Genomic DNA, 21,320 nt, shown 5'->3' with positions numbered 1-21,320 from the left:
CGGTCGAAGCCTGCGGAACTTCTCTGTAAGCGAACAGCAGGTGTGGGAGGTACCGCTCCCAGTCGCGCCCTTGGGTCTCAACCAGTATGCGGAGCATCTGTTTGAGGGTACCGTTGAAACGTTCACACAAACCGTTAGTCTGTGGGTGATACGGACTCGATACCAGCTGCGTCACCTGCATTTTCTCACAGAGAGCCTCCATTAGGCGAGACATGAATTGGGGCCCTTGATCGGTAAGCATCTCCCTGGGAAATCCTACTCTCGAAAAGATGGTCACCAGTGCGTCAGCCACCTTATCTGCCCTGGTTGAAGACAGAGCTACTGCCTCTGGGTACCGGGTAGCGTAGTCTACCACGGTGAGAATGTATCGCTTTCCGGAGCTGCTGGGGACGGACAGCGGTCCTACAATGTCCACCGCGATTCTCTGGAAAGGCTCCTCTATCACCGGCAAAGGAATAAGGGGAGCCTTAAGAGCAGGCCCCGCCTTACCCACTTTTTGACAGGTGGCACAGGAGCGGCAGTAGTGTGTTACATCTGTCCCCATCTTGGGCCAATAGAAGTGTTGAGACAGCCGTGCCTTTGTTTTGCTGATCCCCAAGTGTCCAGCGAGTGGAATCTCATGGGCAATCCGCAACAACTCAGTTCTGAACTGATAGGGGACGACCAGCTGTCTTTCCCTCAACCACTCCTTTTTAGGATCTCCGGGTACTGTCTCCCGGTACAACCTTCCTCGTTCCCAGAACACCCTCTCCTTATCAGACTTGGAGGTGGGCGTCTCGGCGAGACCTCTCAATTTCTCCAGGCTGGCATCTGAGTGCAGAGCAGCCTGGAACTCCATGCTGGAGGCTGCCAGAAGTGACGTCAGGGTCCCCTCTTTACTGGGACCCTCTGGAACCGGCTCTGGGTTCACCTCTGGTTCAGTCTCTCCTGTAGCAGCAGAGGGTCCAGAAGACAGTGCGTTACCTGCGATCTGGGCACTCTGACTGCGTGTGACAGCTGCTATGTATGCTGTCTCCCTGGGGATTTCTGCAGACCCACCAGCTGGTGCTGCCCTGGGCTCTACCTCCCCATCCACCCCCAACACTTCAGGAGCAGTGCTACTTATGGGCCAGTTACCTTCCTCGGTGGCACTGGTCAGCTGCATGGCATTACCTTCCTCATGGTCCCCATGCACCTCCCCATTTCCTTGAGCACCGTTGCTTACTCCTGCCAGGGGTTCCTCAGCCGTCTCACTCCGCAGAGTGACGGGGCTGAGCACTTCGGTACCTGTGGACACATCTACCGCTTCAAAGAAAGGGTTAACGGGTTCAGTCGGCACAGATACATCAACATCATCATCATCCTTCCTAGGAGAAGAATGGTTATCAGTTTGCTTTGGTACATTCACATCAGCATCAGCATCGTACCTGGGTAAAGAATGGTTGTTAGTTGCATCATTACTCATCAAGGCATTAGCAGGTAACACATTCAGTTTCCCATCATCAACATCATCAGGGTTAACGTTACCCTTATTATCAGTTTGGGGAAGGGTGTCAGGGACATAGTATGCAACCATCCTCCCCAAGTCAGTCCCCAATAAAACATCAGTGGGCAAATTTTCAGACACTCCCACCTCCCTCAACCCGCTCCCGGCACCCCAGTCAAGAAAAACTCGTGCCACTGGCAAGGGACAACGGGTGCCTCCAATCCCGGTGACAGTCAGGGTTTTCCCCTCAACAAACTCTTCAGGGGCCGCCAGTCCAGGACGGATGAGGGTTCGTTCAGCCCCGGTGTCCTTGAGGCCTGTAGCAAGACGGGCCCCCACCTGAACAGGTTGAACGTTGTCGTCAGCCCTCCCAACCACACCTCCCACCAAAAGAACAGAGGCATTGGGCCCGGGGGCCTTGGCTGGGGGGTTCTTCGGCCTGTTCGGACAGGTGTAAAAGAAGTGACCAGGCCGCTGGCAGTGGTGACACAGGCGACTGTCAGTAGCCGGCCTGTTGTTGGCAACAGGGACAGGGCCTCCGGAGGGACGGCTAGCTGGGGCATTGGGGTTGGTTGCTGGCTTACCCCCTTTCCAGCTGGTGGCGACTGGCCTCCGCGTCTCGGGCTTCCGGTTGGCCTCGTGGTTGTCGGCGATCTGCGCCGCTTTGTCCGCGTTCGTTGGTTCGCGGTCCAGGATGAACTGTCGGACCTCAGCTGGGCAGAGATGCAGGAACTGGTCTTTGATCATCAGGTCCCGTAGCTGCTCAAAGGTTTCAACGGACAGTCCATGGATCCACTGGTCAAAGTGGGTCCTGAGTCCTTGCACCACATCACTGTAGCTATCGTGTGGGCCACGTTGGAGGTGTCGGAACTTCTTTCGGTATACCTCAGGTGTCAGCCGGTATTTGGCGATCAGCGCCTGCTTTATGGCGTCATAGTCATCATCGGCTTCTGGCGGAAGAGAAGCAAATGCCTCCAGGGCTTTGCCTTTTAGCCCTGGGGTCAAGTACCTTGCCCATTGGTCTCTAGGCAGCTGGTACTGTCTGCAGGCTTTCTCAAAGGCTCGCAGAAATGTGTCCAAGTCCCCGTCCTTTTCCATCACGGGAAAATGCTCTGGCCGGGGTTTAGGAGTCTGGACGCTGCTGGGCTCACGGCTTCGGGCTGTGAGGGCATTCCCACCCCGCTGGAGTACCTCCAGTTCATGGGCCCTCTGCGCCTGGCGCTCGGCTCTCTCAGCCTCAGCTTGGCGCTCAGCTCTCTCCGCCTGGCGCTCGGCTCGCTGCTCTGCTCTCTCTCGAGCTTGCTGGATCAGCCTCACCCGCCCATCACTGTCTTCGGCGGGGAGTTCGTCCAAGGCCATTTGCAGATAGGGGTCCACCCCGTTCTGGTTGAATGTGGGGCCAGCGCTCAGGAGTGGAGCCTCTGCTGCAGCCCCATTGCAACTTGGGCCAACTTCTGCGCTCGCTGGATTCTGGTCGTTGTCCAGCTGCACTAGAGCCGCGATCATTTGAGCTCTGTTTTTATTCGTGGCGTCAAGGCCTTGGTACGTGCATAACGCAGCAAGAACTTCCTTTGTCTGCCGGGTGTACCAAGGTTCTCCTTTTGCCGCCATGGTTGCCAAATAAAAGATAGAAAAAGAAAAACGAAGAAACGGGAGGGGGATACTTGCAAGTACACACTAATGTCTCAGGACTAGTAACCACTGAGTCTGTTCTCCAAAACCTATGATGCAGGATTCCCGCAGGAACCGTGCAGGTTTTTAGTGAGAGGAATGATTGCTCAAACCAAATCACTAATGCTCTAGGATTATCCCACCGCGCTGCCACCAATATGTGACGAACAGCCCACCGCCGTTCGTCCACTTACGGGCGACACTAACGGGAGTCCCGCTGCCACCAAAACGCGACGGACAGCGGACCCTGTGTCACCACTATGTCACAGTCCCACCACTGACACGGGTGTATCAGCGGACGGAGGGGCGTGACACAATGCCGGCACACGGCTATCACAGGCGCAGTGGGGCTTATCTTAGTTATCCCAACACTGGCACCATGTGACCAAAAATATCCAGCAAGCTAATCTCGCTCTACAATTTGCCGCAGGGGGAGTTTAATTTGGATGCCCCACCACTGCTATCAATCTTCCAAGTACTGCGGGGATTTATGTATATCCCACTTTCTCAGTTCCACTTTGGAACTCGCAGCTCTCCGGCGCCCCCCTTACCCTCAGGTCAGTCAGGGAACTGCACCTAGGATAATTAGTCGCCGGACGGGCTGCCTGTTGTGAACCGGCAATTAGGCTTCTGCAGTAAGGGAATTATCAATGCTGTGGCTGAAGCCCCTTACTCAGCAATATAAGACCCTTCTAGACTGCCAGCAAGCCGTAATAGCCGTACACAACGCGCTGCCACCAGTCACGGTTACTTAATTCACAGTGTTAAATTAAGAGGGTCCGTGGCAAACCCCTTGAATTAGTAGCGATTATCTATCAAAGGCGTATAGTTCGATTCTTAGAGCATGGAGACAGATCTAAATAATTTCATTTATTTTCCGAAAGAGGACAGTGATTACAGATAAAAGTTGCTATAAAATTGAGACATAAAATATGTACAGTACAGGTATAAAATAAAAGTGGAGAAAACAAAGAGATTACACTCACAGTTCCATATTGTTCCTTAGGCAGACCATGCGGCTAAGGTGGGTGGAGGCGGAGCTGCACTTCTCCGCTCATTGGGGTCCTTCTAGCACGACGACTTGAGCTGTTCTGAGCTGGTTTGCCCAGGAAATGCCTTATAGACTTTCCTATGTGACATCACAGAGAGGTGCATTCTGGGTTGATCCCACCTCTCTTATCCAAGTTATGTTTTGGCTACAAAACTTAGATTAGCTATAACTTTATGGGAGAAGCTGGTATGGACTCATCAGTGGTATCATGTTTCCCAGCGTAATGAGCCCATCAGGAAAACATCAAACATCTATGCGATATGACCGTCCATTTGGGCGCAAATCCTATCTCATGTTCTGGACAGGGTAGAACTTCGAAACATACGCGGTCTCGAAGCTGGGACCGCTCAGGTTACAAAAATATGATTTTCATATCTCTAGGGTATTTGGTTCTTATGGTATAGTCTCTCATAGTTTTATTCGTTTCAAACAAAGAAGTTTTTCCCGCTCTGAAGAGGAGAGAAGGCAAATGGTGTGAGGAAGATGGTCTAGCTAATTAACATTCCTGCTCTTCCAGAGGAAGTGGCAGGGTTGATAAAACCTGGGGGGGAAGGAATTCCTACTACTGAGAGTTTACAATGTCCTAGGATGGAGGATTTGTTAGCACATTGCAACAGAAAACATATCTTGCAGACATGGTACATCACAGCATACTCCATCATCGAGGAGTGCCTGGCCATGGTGTGGGTACTGCAATGTTTGCAGCCCTACCTGTACGGGCGCAACTTCACGGTGGTAACCAACCACAACACTCTGAGCTGGCTGCACAGTGTCCAGAACCAAGGGAAGATTGCTCCGCTGGAGCCTTGCCCTTCAACAGTACAACTGTCAGGAACAGCGCACTACACTCACTCACTGAGCCAGTGCGCATGTCCTGAGTACAAAAAACGTGCTCAAAGATACCTGTGGGGTGGGCAGCAGCGGTGACAATGCGTGCTTCAAACTATCAGGACCTGAAGCACGTGACTGCTGGGGGCGTGGCCTAAGCTCCACAGAGCTAGGAGCTGCAGGGAAACTCCTAGAAAGGTAACTACGGGACAAGTTGCCAAGGGGCATAGACAGGGGCGGAAACCAGATCAAGCCGGGGTCAATGCACGAGATAGCAGGACAGTACCAAAGGGTTTAGACAGAGCGGATAGTCAGGACGTAGCAATAGATCAGAAAACCAGAACGGGCAATAGATGGTACAATAGGGGCAAACGGTAGCGGAGTTACAATAGCCAAGCCAGGAGGTCAGAACCAGAGAAGACAATAGTGCCTAAAACGTGAGACGAAGTTCAGAGTGAGGGGACAGGCCGGGTCATACACGGGAATCAAACAAGCAATGCAGTACACGCACACCAGGGGGATCGGTCAGACACACAGCCAGAATAACAGTATAGCAGAGAATGCTAGTCTGGAGTGAGTATAAATACCCCTCCCAGGTCCAAAGAGAGGCCGGCAAAAGTTAACCCTGTGAGAACAGGACATTAACCATGTCCTAACCATGACAACAACTTTACCGTACAACACAAAAAGGGCAGCGAGCATGGTAATGCCGATGGGTTGTCCTGCCGGGGGCAAACCCGCTGAGGTGCGCATGGCAGATTACCGTCAGGTTATGCCTCTGTAGCACACTCTAAAAGGGGGAGGTGTAATGTTTAAGTAAGATATGATTTTGCAGAACATTCTAGAATCTCCCATTGCTACTCTACTGATGATATTGTAGCCTGTCACAGCTGCAGATGTGATCCCCCCCCCCTCCTTAGCAGCTGTGTGTATGTGTCTCCTCTACCTGCTGGTAATAGGACACTGGCCAATTCCTGTGAAGCTAAGGAATGTTGATTAGCTAAGTGAAAGGATTTCTTTTGTTTGAAGTCATGAGGCTATTCCAGCTATGGGAAATATTAAAAATCATATCGCAGGAACCATATGCGACAGAGATATAAAACCCACATCCCTGCGTAGGGCATGAAACCGACATTCTGATCCCTAATTTTCACGGTTCTAGCACCCCCACAAACTGAGATATTGATTACTCCCAAATGGTGTAACGGAACTACTGCATGTTTGGGTTTTAATTATTTTCTTTGATAAACTGAAAAAAATGATACCATGCACGTGTTTATACACGGTACTCTCAGCTAGTCATTATAAGTTTTGTAGTTAAATTATAACTTCAAGAGTAGGAGGCAGAACCTCTCCAGACTGCCCCTTCTGGGATGTCACACAGCAGAGGCCATAAGGCATTCCCTTGAACAAACCAGTCAGTTAAGCTGCAGAGTCCGTGCTGACAGGACCCCCAGATGAGTGGAGATGTATGGCTGGGTGCCCCTCCCCTGGCTTGCCTTAAGACCATTAAGCAACTGTAACTGTTGATCTATGTTAATGCCCTTTTATTTTATATTTGCAATGTACATATCTAATGTCTCACGTTTGTAAAATCATTTTATCTTTGTAATCACTGCCCCCCTTTGTGGAATAAATCATAAAATTTATCAGCCTGCCTTCATGCTCTAAGAAACGAACTTATGAGCCTCAAGATAATTACGCTACTGATTGGGTTGGCTTCGAACCCCTCTATTAAGTTTATAATTTAAGCAGAGAAATCTGGAGCTGGTGGCGGCATGGTGTGTCTTGGTTGGGCTAGCTGGCAGTGACGGGTTATAAGCGGCCAAAGCAGTGATAATTCCCTCACTGTCTAATCGCCCGTGCACAACACGCAGCCCGTCCAGCGACGAAATATCCTAGGTGTAGTTCCCTTACTGACCTGAGGATAAGGGGGCGGCGGAGAGCTGCGAGTTCCAAAGTGGAACTGAGAAAGTGGGATTTACATAGCTCCCCGCAGTTTATGGAAGATTATTAGCAGTGGTGGGACATCCAAAATAACTCCCCTGCGATAAATTGTTGGGGCAAGACTAGCTTGCTGTTTTTGTCACATGGTGCCAGCGGTGGGATAGCTAAGATAAGCCCCCACTGTGCCTGTGATAGCCGTGGGTCGGCAGTGCATCGCATCCCTCCATCCGTGACGTACCTGTGTCAGCGGCGGTTTGTGACAGGCTACATGAGCGCTGATGTTGTCAGGGTCTACATGTTATTGATGGTATCATGAATTCACAGATGTTCTGCTTTATAGTGAAAGAGAAGATGCTGCCATCACTCCGTGCTCTTGGTAGACCTGCACTTTTCCATCATGGCAATGGTTCAAAACATACATGTAAGGCCAATGTTGCACTTTTAAAGAGCATCGTGAAAGTGATTCAGTGGCCAAGTGTTTTCTGATCTGAACCCCACCAAACACCTATGGTGTATTCTGAAGAGACAAGTTGCCATCACTTTTCATCCAGCATCCAGGCGCTAAGAGCACTCGTTATTTAAAGAGAAAGAAGATAGATGATGTATTACGTAACCAACTTATGTAACAAGGAAAAAATAAAAAGAGAGGCGCAATGAGTGTACCTGTATTAAAATTGATTTCCCTAACTAAATGAACACGGTGCTCACCTTAGAGGGTTGTGCTACCCTTGCACAACCACGGCGTGAACGTTAGTGGGTGGGGAGCGTGTCCTCTCACCCCAGGAGGGCACTGCACGTGGCTGTCAGCAACCTCCGCTCTCCTGTTCGGTCCGTCTCTCACTGGCCTCCGGACATATCCTGTAGCCGGCCACAGCTGTAGGTGCGATACGGTCCTGGAGCTTCTCAGCGTCGCCCAAAAAGCCGCAGGCCCTCCCGCAAGTGGTTGCCCTCCAAGCTGCTCCTGCCGCTAGTCCTCAAGGAGAGGAAAATATGTGAAAAGCTGCAGTAAAGCGGCCTATAGGAGCGCTAAAGGAGAGCGGTGGGTATTGGAGGAATAAAAGCTGATTTTTAAACCCTTTTTTTATGGTTTCTGCCTCTCCTTTAGCACTCCTATAGACCTCTTTACTGCAGCTTTTCAACTTATGTAACAAGGCCTAGAAGACTTGGTGCTGTCATTAAAAAATCATGGAAGACATACAAAATGATAGAAGTAGTAGCTTTTGATGTGGGGTGTACTCATTTTTATCACCTAACTTGTGTAACCCTAAAAGATTTGGTAATGAAAGTTATATTAACCTATCTTACATGTTTTGATTACAATAAAAGTTCCATGAAGTGTTGGCAACATTTTAGAAATTGTTCTAGTGTTCGGTTAGATATTAATAAAAATCTTACCGAACAAAGGGGTGTACTCATTTATGCTGAGCAATGTTTATTAACATTTATAAAACACAGAACATAATTACAGTTTGATTTACGCATGAAAGATTTCCACCATTCTGAACATGCTTCTATGTGTGACTTCTCTCGTGGCTCACAAGACTTGATATTTTTGTGAAGCATTTCTCACAGACTTAACATGAATACGGCTTCTCTCCTGTATGAATTCTCTGGTGTATAATAAGACTCCTTTTAACCGTGAAAGACTTCCCACATAGTGAACATGAATACGGCTTCTCTCCTGTATGAATTCTCTGATGTTTAGTAAGAGCCCCTTTATATGTGAAGGACTTCCCACATTCCAAACATGAATACGGCTTCTCTCCTGTGTGAATTCTCTGGTGTATAATAAGATTCCTTTTAACCGTGAAAGACTTCCCACATAGTGAACATGAATACGGCTTCTCTCCTGTATGAATTCTCTGATGTGTAACAAATTGTGATTTAGCTGTAAAGCATTTCCCACATTCTGAACAGGAGTATGGAGTCTCTCCTGTATGAAATTTCTGATGTTTAGTAAGATTCCCTTTTAATGAGAAGGCCTTCCCACATTCTGAACATGAATACGGTTTTACTCCAGTGTGAAATCTCTCATGTTTAGCAAGCGTTGATTTACATAAAAAACTCTTCCCACATTCTGAACATGAATATGGCTTCTCTCCTGTGTGAGTTCTCTGATGTGTCATAAGATACCGTTTTTCTGTGAAGGCCTTCCCACATTGCGAGCATGAAAATGGCTTTTTTCCTGAGTGAATTCTCTCATGTCCAACAAGTTTTGATTTATGTGTAAAGCATTTCCCACATTCCGAACATGAATATGGAGTGTCTCCTGTATGAACTTTCTGATGTGTAATAAGATCCCAATTTTGTGAGAAGGCCTTTCCACATTCCGAACATGAAAATGGTTTTTCTCCTGTGTGAAATCTCTCATGTCTAACAAGTTTTGATTTATGTGTAAAGCATTTCCCACATTCTGAACATGAATATGGAGTGTCTCCTGTATGAACTTTCTGATGTGTAATAAGATTCCCTTTTAATGAGAAGGCCTTCCCACATTCTGAACATGAATACGGCTTTTCTCCAGTGTGAAATCTCTCATGTGTAGCAAGCATTGATTTATATAAAAAACTCTTCCCACATTCTAAACATGAAAATGGCTTTTCTCCTGTGTGAAATCTCTCATGTGTAACAAGCATTGATTTATATAAAAAACATTTCCCACATTCTGAGCATGAATATGGCTTCTCTCCTGTGTGATTTCTCTGATGTGTCATAAGATGCCGTTTATCTGTGAAGGCCTTCCCGCATTGCGAACATGAAAATGGCTTTTCTCCTGTGTGAAATCTCTCATGTCCAACAAGTTTTGATTTATCTGTAAAGCATTTCCCACATTCTGAACAGGAGTATGGCTTCTCTCCTGTATGAATTTTCTGATGTGTAATAAGATTCCCTTTTAATGAGAAGGCCTTCCCACATTCTGAACATGAAAATGGCTTTTCTCCTGTGTGAATTCTCTCATGTGTAATAACTTGTGATTTATTTGTAAACCATTTCCCACATTCTGAGCAGCAGTATTTCTTTTTTCCTTTGTGTTTTCTTTGTGCTAACAAATCTGAGCTTGTAGTAAGTTGCTTGTCACACTGAAATCTTGTATCCACTTTGTCACCTGAAATTGTGGTAACAATTTGAGATTGCTCAGGAGAGGGTTCCTCATGATTAGGAGGAGTATAAGAAAGTGAAGTGCTGTGAAGTCCAGGAGCTCCATGAAGGGTAATGAGGTTTTCTCCATTAGACTGCTTCCTGATATCTTCTTTACAGTTTAGTGATAACCAGTTATTCTCACAAGGATTTCCTATAAGGATGAACAATAGATTGGATGTGATTTTTTCGACAAGACAAAAGGGATTTCTAATTTTCTTTTATGGAGTTCACAATGAAAACCCTCGTAAGTACCGGTAATAAGGAAGACAACTACATGCCATAACATTAACACGACAACGGGTAAAATGAATAACACTTATAAACTGGTGACACTGGCACAAGTCAGGGGTGGCAGAGATTAGACAGCAATAGACAGTTCTTAAAAGAAACCGGTCATCAGGAATTACCCCCTAATGTACCACCAGTTTCACTCTTGTAGCAAGCTTCCTATCATGCCCTTAGTGTAGATAAGTGTCCACGCAATTAAAAATGGAGCTTTAATATTTCAGTACCGTATGCAAATGAGATTGACTAATCACAAAAGTGGCCGTACATCCAGGACCAGTCCAGCTCCAGCCACTGTAATCACGTCCTCAGTTTGCATAAGGCAGTGTTTCTCAACTCCAGTCCTCCAGACCCACCAACAGGGCGAGTGTTCAGGATTTCCTTAGTATTGTACAGGTCATAATTTCATCACCTGCTCAAGCAATAATTCCTATGTAATAATAATGAAATCCTGAAAACTTGACCTGTTGGTGGCTCTTGAGGACTGGAGTTGAGAAACACTGGACAAAGGGCATGATAGGAACCCTTAGAAGCCTCCAACAGCACTGAAGGCACATTAACCCCTTAAGGACCAAGACACTTTGTACGTTAATGGCCAAGCCTCATTTTACAGTTCTGGCCAGCGTCGCTTTAAGAGGTAATAACTCTGGAGCTTCCACACATCCCAGTGATTCTAAGAAAACTGTTTTTTGTGACATTGTACTTCATGACAGTTGTAAATTTTGGTCATTTGCCTTTATTTATGGAAATATCAAAAATTTGACAAAAAAATGAGAGTATTTTGCAGTTTGCAAACTTTGAATTTCTGTGTCTTTATACCAGATAAGTAATTAATAAATGACATTTACCACTTGTCTACCTTTTTTTTGATCAAATAGATTTTTATTAATCAGAATTCAAAATACAGAATATACAGTAAATCTTCCACAAACAATAGATTTACAAATTGAACATCCCTGTTCCCCCCCTCCCACGTAGACAGCTTTTATAACTCTTTTCTCCATAAGATTTCTCTTACACCGTAATTTACCATTATTCATCCTTTTTACCCATATTATCAATCAAACCATACAAAACAGAAATGTTCCTATGTCCGGGTATTAATGGTCTATCCACAACACCAGCATTGTAAAATATAGCACATTCCCATCAGTTCACTGTACCGTATTGTAGCCAGGGATTCCACAACCTCTCATAGGTTTTAGAATTGCCTCTTTTAGCATATATCCTTTCCTCCAGCTGGATGATACAAGACACCTGTTTCACAAACTCTCTCCCAGAAGGTGGTTCTTTCCTGATCCAGTTCCTCGCAATCAGCTTCCTTGCTACATATAGTAGTCTGGCCATAGCAAGCTTGCATTATTAACTATTTCAATTTCCTCCACATATCCCAGTATGCAGACCAGTGGGTTTTTGGGTATAACACTTCCGTAAGCCCCTTCTATTCTGTTAATGACATTACACCAGAACGCAGATAGCCTGGGACAAGTCCACATCCTATGAAGGATTCCGGCATCAGACCCCCCACATCTTGGACAGCCAGAGTTGTCCCTCAGCCCCATTTTAAACATCAGAAGGGGGGTACGGTACACACGATGGATCACATAAAGATGGGACAACCTAGCTGGTTCACTCATAGTGAGTTTGGAGACATATTCTAGGACGCTGTCCCATACCTCGTCAGTCATCACCCCAATCTCTCCCTCCCATTTGGATCTTGCTTTAAGTGGGAGCCCCATTGAATGTGTATGCAATATATCTTTGTAGGTGTTAGACATCAGCATCATTTCTAACTCCTTTCCGAGATCAGGTGTAATAGTAATAATAATAATTTTTATTTATATAGCGCCAACATATTCCGCAGCACTTTACAATTAAGCGGGGACATGTACAGACAATAAATTCAATACAAGTTAAGACAATTCAAACAGTGACATTAGGAGTGAGGTCCCTGCTCGCAAGCTTACAATCTACAAGGAAATGGGAGGACACAGTAGGTGAGAAATGCTTGTTAATTCAGGTCTGGCAATTATAATAGGGATTTTCATATAAAGCTGCATGATCCGGTCATCAGCCCGTGTGTTTAAGTGCAATAGACAAGTATCAAGTGCAGTTATCATGTGCATGAAGGGTGTGGAGACAGATGAATAGTAGGGTGCAGATTCAGAATAATATTTGGAAGGAGGGAACAGGGCAAAGTTAGCTTGCTGGGTAGTTGATGTGGTAGGCTTGTTTGAAGAGATGGGTTTTCAAAGCGCGCTTGAATAGGTCAGGGCTAGGTATCAGTCTGATCGCCTGGGGAAGTGCATTCCAGAGAGCTGGAGCAGCACGAGAGAAGTCTTGGAGGCGGAGGTGCGAGGTTCGGATTACGGGGGATGTTAGTCTTAGGTCATTTGTAGAACGGAGGGCACGTGTAGGGCGATAGACAGAGATGAGAGAGGAGATATAAGGCGGTGCAGAACAGTGGAGAGCTTTGTGGGTGAGAGAGATGAGTTTATACTGGACCCTGTAGCGAATAGGTAGCCAGTGTAATGACTGGCACAAGATGGAGGCATCGGTGAAGCGGCTGGACAGAAATATGACCCTGGCTGCCGCATTCAAGATGGATTGGAGAGGAGAAAGTTTGGTAAGAGGGAGACCGATCAGAAGAGAGTTGCAGTAGTCCAGGCGAGAATGAATAAGAGCGACAGTAAGAGTCTTAGCAGTTTCAAAGGTGAGAAAAGGTCGGATTCTGGAGATGTTTTTAAGATGCAGGTGACAAGAGCGACTGAGTGATCGGATGTACGGAGTAAAGGAAAGTTCAGTGTCGAATATGACCCCAAGACAGCGGGCATGCTGCTTGGGAGTTATGGTTGAACCCTCCAGGGTTATTTCGATGTTAGGTAGAGTGAGGTTAGTAGAGGGGAGAAACACAAGAAGTTCAGTTTTAGAGAGATTTAGTTTCAGATAGAGGGAGGACATGATGCTAGAGACAGCAGACAGACAATCCTTGGTATTTTGAATTAGGGTAGGGGTGATGTCAGGGGAAGAAGTGTATAATTGGGTGTCATCAGCATAGAGATGATACTGGAACCCAAATCTGCTGATTGTTTGTCCAATAGGGGCAGTGTATAAAGAGAAGAGGAGGGGGCCTAGGACTGAGCCCTGCGGGACCCCGATAGTAAGGGGACGAGAAGAGGAAGAGGAGCCGGAAAAAGATACAGTGAAGGAGCGGTCAGAGAGGTAGGAGGAGAACCAGGAGAGGGCTGTGTCCTTGAGGCCTATAGAGCGGAGCATAGTGAGGAGGAGCTGGTGATCCACAGTGTCAAATGCGGCAGAGAGATCCAGGAGAATCAGCAGGGAGCAATGACCTTTCGATTTAGCTGTTATTAAATCATTAGAGACTTTAGTGAGGGCAGTTTCAGTAGAGTGTAAAGAGCGGAAACCAGATTGTAAGGGGTCGAGAAGAGAGTTATCCGAGAGATAGCGGATTAGACGGGAGTGGACCAGGCGTTCCAGGAGTTTAGAGATGAAGGGAAGGTTAGAGACAGGTCTGTAGTTAGCAGTGCAGTTCTGGTCCAGGGATGGCTTTTTAAGTAAAGGGGTTATGATGGCATGTTTAAATGAGGAGGGAAATATACCTGAAGAAAGAGAGAGGTTAAATATTTTAGTCAGGTGAGTGGTGACCACTGGTGAGAGAGACTGCAGGAGCTGTGAAGGAATAGGGTCACTGTTGCAGGTTGTAGGCCGAGCAGAAGCGAGGAGCTTGGAAACTTCTTCTTCTGAAACAGGCTCAAAGATGTCTAGTGAGCTTGAGGTGCGGCAGGGAAGGGGATCCAGGCACTGAGGAGATAGGGCTGAGATATCCTGATGGATGTGGTTGATTTTTTCTAGGAAATAAGTGGCCAGATCCTCACCGCTGAGGTTGGTGATGGGGGCCTGTACTTTAGGTTTCAGGAGGGAGTTTAAGGTTTCAAAAAGTCGTCTTGGGTTGTTGGATAGTGAGGTGATGAGGGTGGTGAAGTAGGATTGTTTGGCCAGATGAAGGGCAGAGTTATAGGTTTTGAGCATGAACTTATAGTGGATGAAGTCTTCTGCTAAGAGAGATTTTCTCCACTGCCGCTCTGCACACCTCGAGCAGCGCTGAAGAAAGCGTGTTTGCGTTGTGTGCCAGGGCTGCCGTTGTCTGTGTCGGGTCTTTCTGCGTATAGAAGGTGCTGCTTCATCTAGGGCATTCTTCAGTGTATTATTGAAGTGTGACAATGCTATGTCTGGACAGGAGAGGGTGGAGATGGGGGCTAAAGATGTGTGGAGATTGTCCCTAAGCTGTTGGGTATTAATGGTACGTGTATTCCGATAAGTGTGGTAAGTGGGGGTGTTCCGGGTGAGGAGACAATTCTTGACAGAGAAGGAAAGAAGGTTGTGGTCCGAGAGCGGGAGGGGTGAATTAGTAAAGTCGTGCAGCGAGCCGGGACGGGAGAAAACCAGGTCCAGAGTATTCCCGTCCTCATGTGTAGGAGAATTAGTAAACTGTGAGAGGCCGAATGAAGAAGTTAGAGAAAGAAGATGAGAGGCAGACTGGGAGAGCGGATCATTGATGGGGATGTTAAAGTCTCCCATGATGAGGGTGGGGATGTCACAGGATAGAAAGTGAGTAAGCCAGGTGGTGAAGTGGTCTAGAAACTGGCGGGAGGAGCCTGGAGGGCGATAAACGACCGCCACTCGTAAGGAGAAGGGCTTAAAGAGTCTGACGGCGTGGACTTCAAAGGAAGGAAATGTAAGTGAGGGAACCGGGGGGATGACCTGGAAAGCACATTGTGATGAAAGGAGCAAACCAACACCTCCACCCTGTCTGTTCTCAGGTCTGGGGGTATGTGAAAATTTTAGCCCACCAAACGAGAGAGCGGCAGCAGCGGTGGTGTCTGAATGCTGGATCCAGGTTTCTGTAATAGCCAGAAGGTTAAGGGAATTAGAGAGAAAAAGATCGTGAATGTAAGTCAGTTTGTTACACACAGACCGTGCATTCCAGAGAGCACATTGGAAAGTGAGAGGAGAAGGTATGCACTGAATGTTAATAAGATTAGCAGGGTTTCTATATGCAGATGGAGGAGAGTAACGTATGCTGGTGGAGGGAGGCCCAGGGTTGGGGGAGATGTCACCTGCAACTATTAAAAGGAGAAAAAACAGAAAAAGCAGGTGGTGGGATGATTTGTATGAACGTTTTGAGTGCTGCATGGTGGTTTTTGATGGTTTGGTGTGGGTAAGAAATGTCAATAGAGCCTCAGAGTTATACATGGGAGAGGGGAGAAGGGAGGGGTGGATATGCAGAGAGTGCACAGAATGTGTAAAAGGGCAGGCGAGTTGTTAGAAAGCAGAGGTGAAGACAAAAAAGCAGCAGGTTGATATGATCAATGCATATGTAGTACGACTGACCAAGAAGCATGCGTGCATGAAAAACTTATGCACCTTACCTGTCTCCTGCCCTGTCCAACTGCATTGTCTAACTGCAAAACACTTGATCCCGTTGCACTTAATATCTGTTGCATGCGTGAGCCCGCACGCGTGCTATCCCAACCAGAGCTAAATATATATGAAATGAAATGTCTGCTAGCATCAGCCACCAAAAGGCCACAATCAGTAATTAACCAATTAGCACAAGGCCAGAGCAGGCATTACTATGCAGGGTAAATAACTAACGCTGGACAAGGCCATCAAACTGAGAAAGGGAAAAAAAACCTTTCTACACTTCAAAGCAGAAACCAAATAGTTAAAAAAAAAAAAAAAAAAAAAAAAAGTACGCCAATGTCGGACACCCTCCCTTTGATGTGGGCTCCGGCGTTGAGCCCTCATCTTTTCCGGCACATGTCAGCTGTTTAAAAACATCAGCTCGGCATGCAAAAAATAAGCCCTCACTCAACCCGAAATCACGAAACATGGAGACGTTACGGGTATCGGAAAATGGCACAATTTTTTTTATTTTGGAATTTTTTTCCTGTTATCCAGTACACAATATGGTAAAACCAACGGTGTCGATCACAAGTACAACTTGTCCCACAAAAAACAAGCCCTCACATGGCCATTTTGACCCAAAAAAATAAAAAAAAGTTATGGCTCTGGGAAGAAGGGAAGCAAAAAATGAAAATGCAAAACCAAAAATACTTCTGGTCATTAAGGGGTTAAAGCATATTTGTTTCTGAAGAAGTTACAAGGCGTAAAATTCTATCAGCAATTTCTCATTTTTACAATAAAATTTACAAAACCAATTTTTTTTTAGGGAATACAACACATTTGAAGTGACTTTGAGGGGCCTATGCGACAGAAAATCTCTAAAAGTGACTCAATTTTAAAAACTACGCTACTCAGCATGCTCACAACCACATTCAATAAGTTTATTAACCCATCACGTGCTTCACAGAAATTAAAGCAATGTGGAAAGAAAAAATTAATTTGACTTTTTCCCTACAAAAATGTTGTTTAGCCCCAAGCCCCAAATTTTGCATTTTTACAAAGATAACAGGAGAAAATGGACCCCATAATTTGTTGTGCACTTTCCCCTGAGTATGCCAATACCCCATATGTGGGGAAAAACTTCTATTTATTTTCATGGCAGGGCTCGGAAAGGAAGGAGCACAATTTGACTTTTGGAGAGAAAAATCGGCAAAAAAAGATAGCGGACGCCATGTTGTGTGGGAGAGCCCCTGATGTGCCTGAACAGTGGAAACCCCCACAACTGACCAAAATTTGGAAACTACACCCATCAAGGAATTTATGTAAAGTTATGGTGAGCATTCTGAAACCACAGGTGCTTCACAAAATTTTAAGACATGGGACTGTGAAAATGTATAATTTTCATAAAGAAATCATCCAGTGGTGCAGCGAGCAAATTGACTCCACGTGTTTCACAAAATGTTATACCAATGAACGGTGAAGAAAAAAAAATTACATTTTTACCACTATAATGTTGTTTTAGCCCCAGATTTTACATTTTCATAAGAGGAAATGGGTAAAGATGACCACATAAATTATTACACAATTTCTGCTGAACGTGGCAATACCCCATATGTGTCTGTACAGTACTGCTTAGCTACATGGCGAGGCTCAGGAGGGAAGAAGCGCTATTTGACTCTTGGAGAACACATTTTCATAGAAAAGTTTGCGGACTCCATATACAGAGCCCCTAAGTGGCAGATGAGCAAAATCCCCCTCAAGTGACCCCATTTTGATAATTACGCCACTCTGAGAATTTATCTACAGGTGTAGTGATGAATTTGACTCCATGTGTGTTTTCTAGAAACGAGCAGCAATGGATGTTGCTGAGTGAACATGCAAATATGCCATTATAGTGCCCGGATATATTGCAGTGCCTGGTATGTTGTAGTGACTGTGCACTGTATCATCCAGTACATTGTAGTGTCCAATACACTGTAGCGCCCAGTACATTGTAGCATCCAGTACATTGTAGTGCCAGTACACTGTAGCATCCAGTACATTTCAGAGTCCAGTACATTGTAGTGCCCAATACATTACAGTGTCCAGTACACTGTAGTGCCCCGTACATTGCAGTGTCCAGTACATTGTAGTGCTGTAATGTACTGTAGATATGTTTCTGTAACATACTAGAAATCTCCCATTTTACTCTACTGAGGACATTGTATCCTGTCACAAGCTGCAGCATCCCCCCTTCCCCCCTCCTTAACAGCTCTGTGTTCGCATTGGTAATAGGACACTTCCTGTTACAAGCATTTGGCTCCTCTCCACAGCTAGGAATGTTAATTAAGCTGAGTGGAAATAGTGTCTTTGTCCTGGCCATGAGGCTGGCTACAGGTATAGGAAATGTTAAAAGAAGCTCTAGCGTGCACCTGCCTCGGGGCAGAGATATAATAATTACATTTCTGCGAAGGGCACGAGGCCAGCTTTCTAATCCCTAATTTTCACAGTTCTGGCCCCTCCAGAAACTGAGATATGGATTGCTCCCAAATGGATTGTCTTAATTATGGCATGTTTGATGTTGTCTTGTTGGGTTCGATGAACTACAACCAATGATACCATATGTGTGTTTGTGCGAGCTTCCCTCATTAAGATATGGTTATTATAGGTTTTTAGATAGATTGCAGCTTGGAGAGAAGGGGGGTTGAACCTCACCAGACCGCCCCTTTGGTGAGGTCACAAACCCAAAGGGATAAGGTATTCCCTCCCAAAATTAATTCAGTTGAGCTGGAGTTTTGACGCTGACAAGACCTACCAGATGTCCGGGGATGTGTGGCTGCTGCCCATCCCCCAAGCCACATGGGTTGCCTAATACCAACTAAGCACATGTAAGTGTTACTCTGCCTTTTAATCCTTGTTATGTTATATTTGCATTGTACATATTTAATGTCTCAACTTTGTAACAACTTTTATCTGTGTAATCACTGCCCACATTTTTGGGAATAAATTATAAAATTATCAGTCTGCCTTCATGCTCTAAGAAACGAACTATGCGACTTTTTTTTAGATAATCGCTACTAATTTGGGGGTTTGCCATGGACCCTCTTAATTAACTCTTTGATTAAGTGAATTGTGGCTGGTGGCAGCGTGGTGTATGCGGTTGGTTGGGCTAGTTGGCAGTACGGAAGGGTCTTACATACTGAATGAGTGATTGCGGCCAGAGCATTGATAATTCCCTTACTGCAGTAGTCTAATTGCCCGTGCACAACAAGCAGCCCATCCGGCGACTAATTATCTTAGGTGCAGTTCCCTGACTGACTTGAGGGTAAGGGGGGCCGCTGGAGAGCTGCGAGTTCCAAAGTGGAACTGAGAAAGTGGGATATACATAAATCCCCGCAGTTCTTGGAAGGTTGTTGGCAGTGGTGGGGCATCCAAAATACCCCCCTGCGATAAATTGTTAGGGAAAGATTAGCTTGCTGTATATTTTTGTCACATGGTGCCGGTGGTGGGATAACTAAGTTAAGCCCCCACTGTGCCTGTGATAGCCGTGTGTCGGCAGTGCGTCGCGTCCCTCCGTCCGCTGACATACCCCTGTCAGTGGTGGGATCGTGACAATTTGGTGGCACCGGCCGCGCTGTCCATCACAATTTGGTGGCAGAGCGGTGGGACAATCATAGAGCATTAGTGATTTGGTTTGAGCAATCATCCCTCTCACTAAAAACCTGCACGGTTCCTGCGGTAATCCTGCGTCATAGGTTTTGGAGAACAGACTCAGTGGTTATTAGTCCTGAGACATTTTTGTGTAATTGCAAGTATTCCCTCCCTTTTCTTTTCTATCTTTTATTTGGCAACCATGGCGGCAAAAGGAGAACACTGGTAAAAACAGCAGACAAAGGAAGTTCTCGCTGGGTTATGTACGTACCAAGGCCTTGACGCCGCAAACAAAAACAGCCCAACTGATCGCAGCTCTGGTGCAGCTGGACAACGACCAGAGCCCAGCGGATGCAGAAGCTGGCCCAGGTGACAATGGGGCTGCAGCAGAGGCTCCACTCCTGAGCGCTGGCCCCACATTCAACCAGAGCGGGCTGGACCCCTACCTGCAAGTGGCCTTGGACGCATTCCCTGCCGAAGACAGTGAGGGACGGGTGAGGCTGATCCAGCAATATCAGCAGGAGGCCCAAGCCGAGCGGGAGGCCCAGAGAGCCGAAAGAGAGGCTGAACGAGAGGCTGAGAGAGCCGAGCGCCAAGCGCAGAGGGCCCATGAACTGGAGGTGCTCCAGCGGGGGGGGGGGAATGCCCCCACAGCCCGAAGCAGTGAGCCCAGCAGCGTCCAGACTCCTAAACTCCGGCCAGAGCATTTTACCGTGATGGAAAAGGATGGGGACTTGTACACGTTTCTGCGAGCCTTTGAGAAAGCCTGCCGACAGTACCGGCTCGATAAGGTCCAATGGGCCAGGTACTTTACGCCAGGGCTAAAAGGCAAAGCTCTGGAGGCGTTTGCTTCTCTTCCGCCAGAAGACGATGACGACTATGACACCAAAAAGCAGGCCCTGATCGCCAAATACCAGCTGACACCTGAGGTATACCAAAAGAAGTTCCGGAACCTCCAACGTGGCCCACACGATAGCTATAGCGATGTGGTGCAAGGACTCAGGACCCACTTTGACCAGTGGATCCATGGACTGTCCGTTGATTCCTTTGAGCTGCTACAGGACCTGATGATCAAAGACCAGTTCCTGCATCTTTGCCCAGCTGAGGTCCGACAGTTCATCCTGGACCGCGAACCAACGAATGCGGACAAAGCGGCGCAGATCGCAGACCACTATGAGGCCAACCGGAAGCCAGAGACGCGGAGGCCAGTCACCACCAGCAGGAGAGGGGGTAAGCCTGCAACCAACCCCAGTGCCCCAGCTAGCCGACCCTCCAGAGGTCCTGTCCCTGTTGCCAGCGCCAGGCCTACTACAGTCGCCAGTGTTTCAACTGCAATCGGACTGGTCACCTCCGTTTCACCTGTCCTGAAAGGCCAAAGAACCCCCCAGCCAAGGCCTCTGTTCTGTTGGTGGGAGGTGTGGTTGGGAGGATGGATGACAACGTTCAATCCGTCCAGGTGGGGGCCCGTCTTGCTACAGGCCTCAAGGACACCGGGGCTGAACGAACCCTCATCCATCTTGGACTGGCGGCCCCTGAAGAGTACCCCCTGAATCGGGGGTACGCGCTGTCCCTTGCCAGTGGCCCGGTTATTCCTTGATTGGGGTGCTGGGAGCGGGTTAAGGGAAGTGGGAGTGTCTGAAAACCTGCCCACTGATGTTTTATTGGGGACTTACTTGGGGCGGATGGTTGCATACTACGTCCCTGACACCCCTCCCCAATCTGATAAGGGTAACGTTAACCCTGGTGATGATGATGATGGAAAAATGAATGTGTTACCTGCTAATGCCTTGATGAGTAATGATGCAACTAACAACCATTCTTTCACCAGGAATGATGCTGATGGTGATGTAACTGTACCAAAGAAGTCTGATAATA

General features: G+C 46.9%; 1 protein-coding gene across 1 annotated transcript in view; it reads right to left on the bottom strand.

Moving 5' to 3' along the window:
* LOC141054881 (uncharacterized) overlaps window positions 1–21,320 on the bottom strand; it is a 165,265-nt gene that overhangs the window by 110,802 nt on the left and 33,143 nt on the right. Inside the window, 1 exon segment of the mRNA XM_073551765.1 lies at window positions 8,476–10,254. Within this exon segment, the coding sequence (XP_073407866.1) occupies window positions 8,476–10,254 (1,779 nt within the window).

Source organism: Dendrobates tinctorius, unplaced genomic scaffold (assembly GCF_039654945.1).
Source record: "Dendrobates tinctorius isolate UK_male_01 unplaced genomic scaffold, ASM3965494v1 ptg000180l, whole genome shotgun sequence".
In the NCBI taxonomy this organism is placed as follows: Eukaryota; Metazoa; Chordata; class Amphibia; order Anura; family Dendrobatidae; genus Dendrobates; species Dendrobates tinctorius.
Note: the sequence above shows the minus strand (reverse complement) of the source record. Positions and strands in the feature narration are given on the sequence as shown.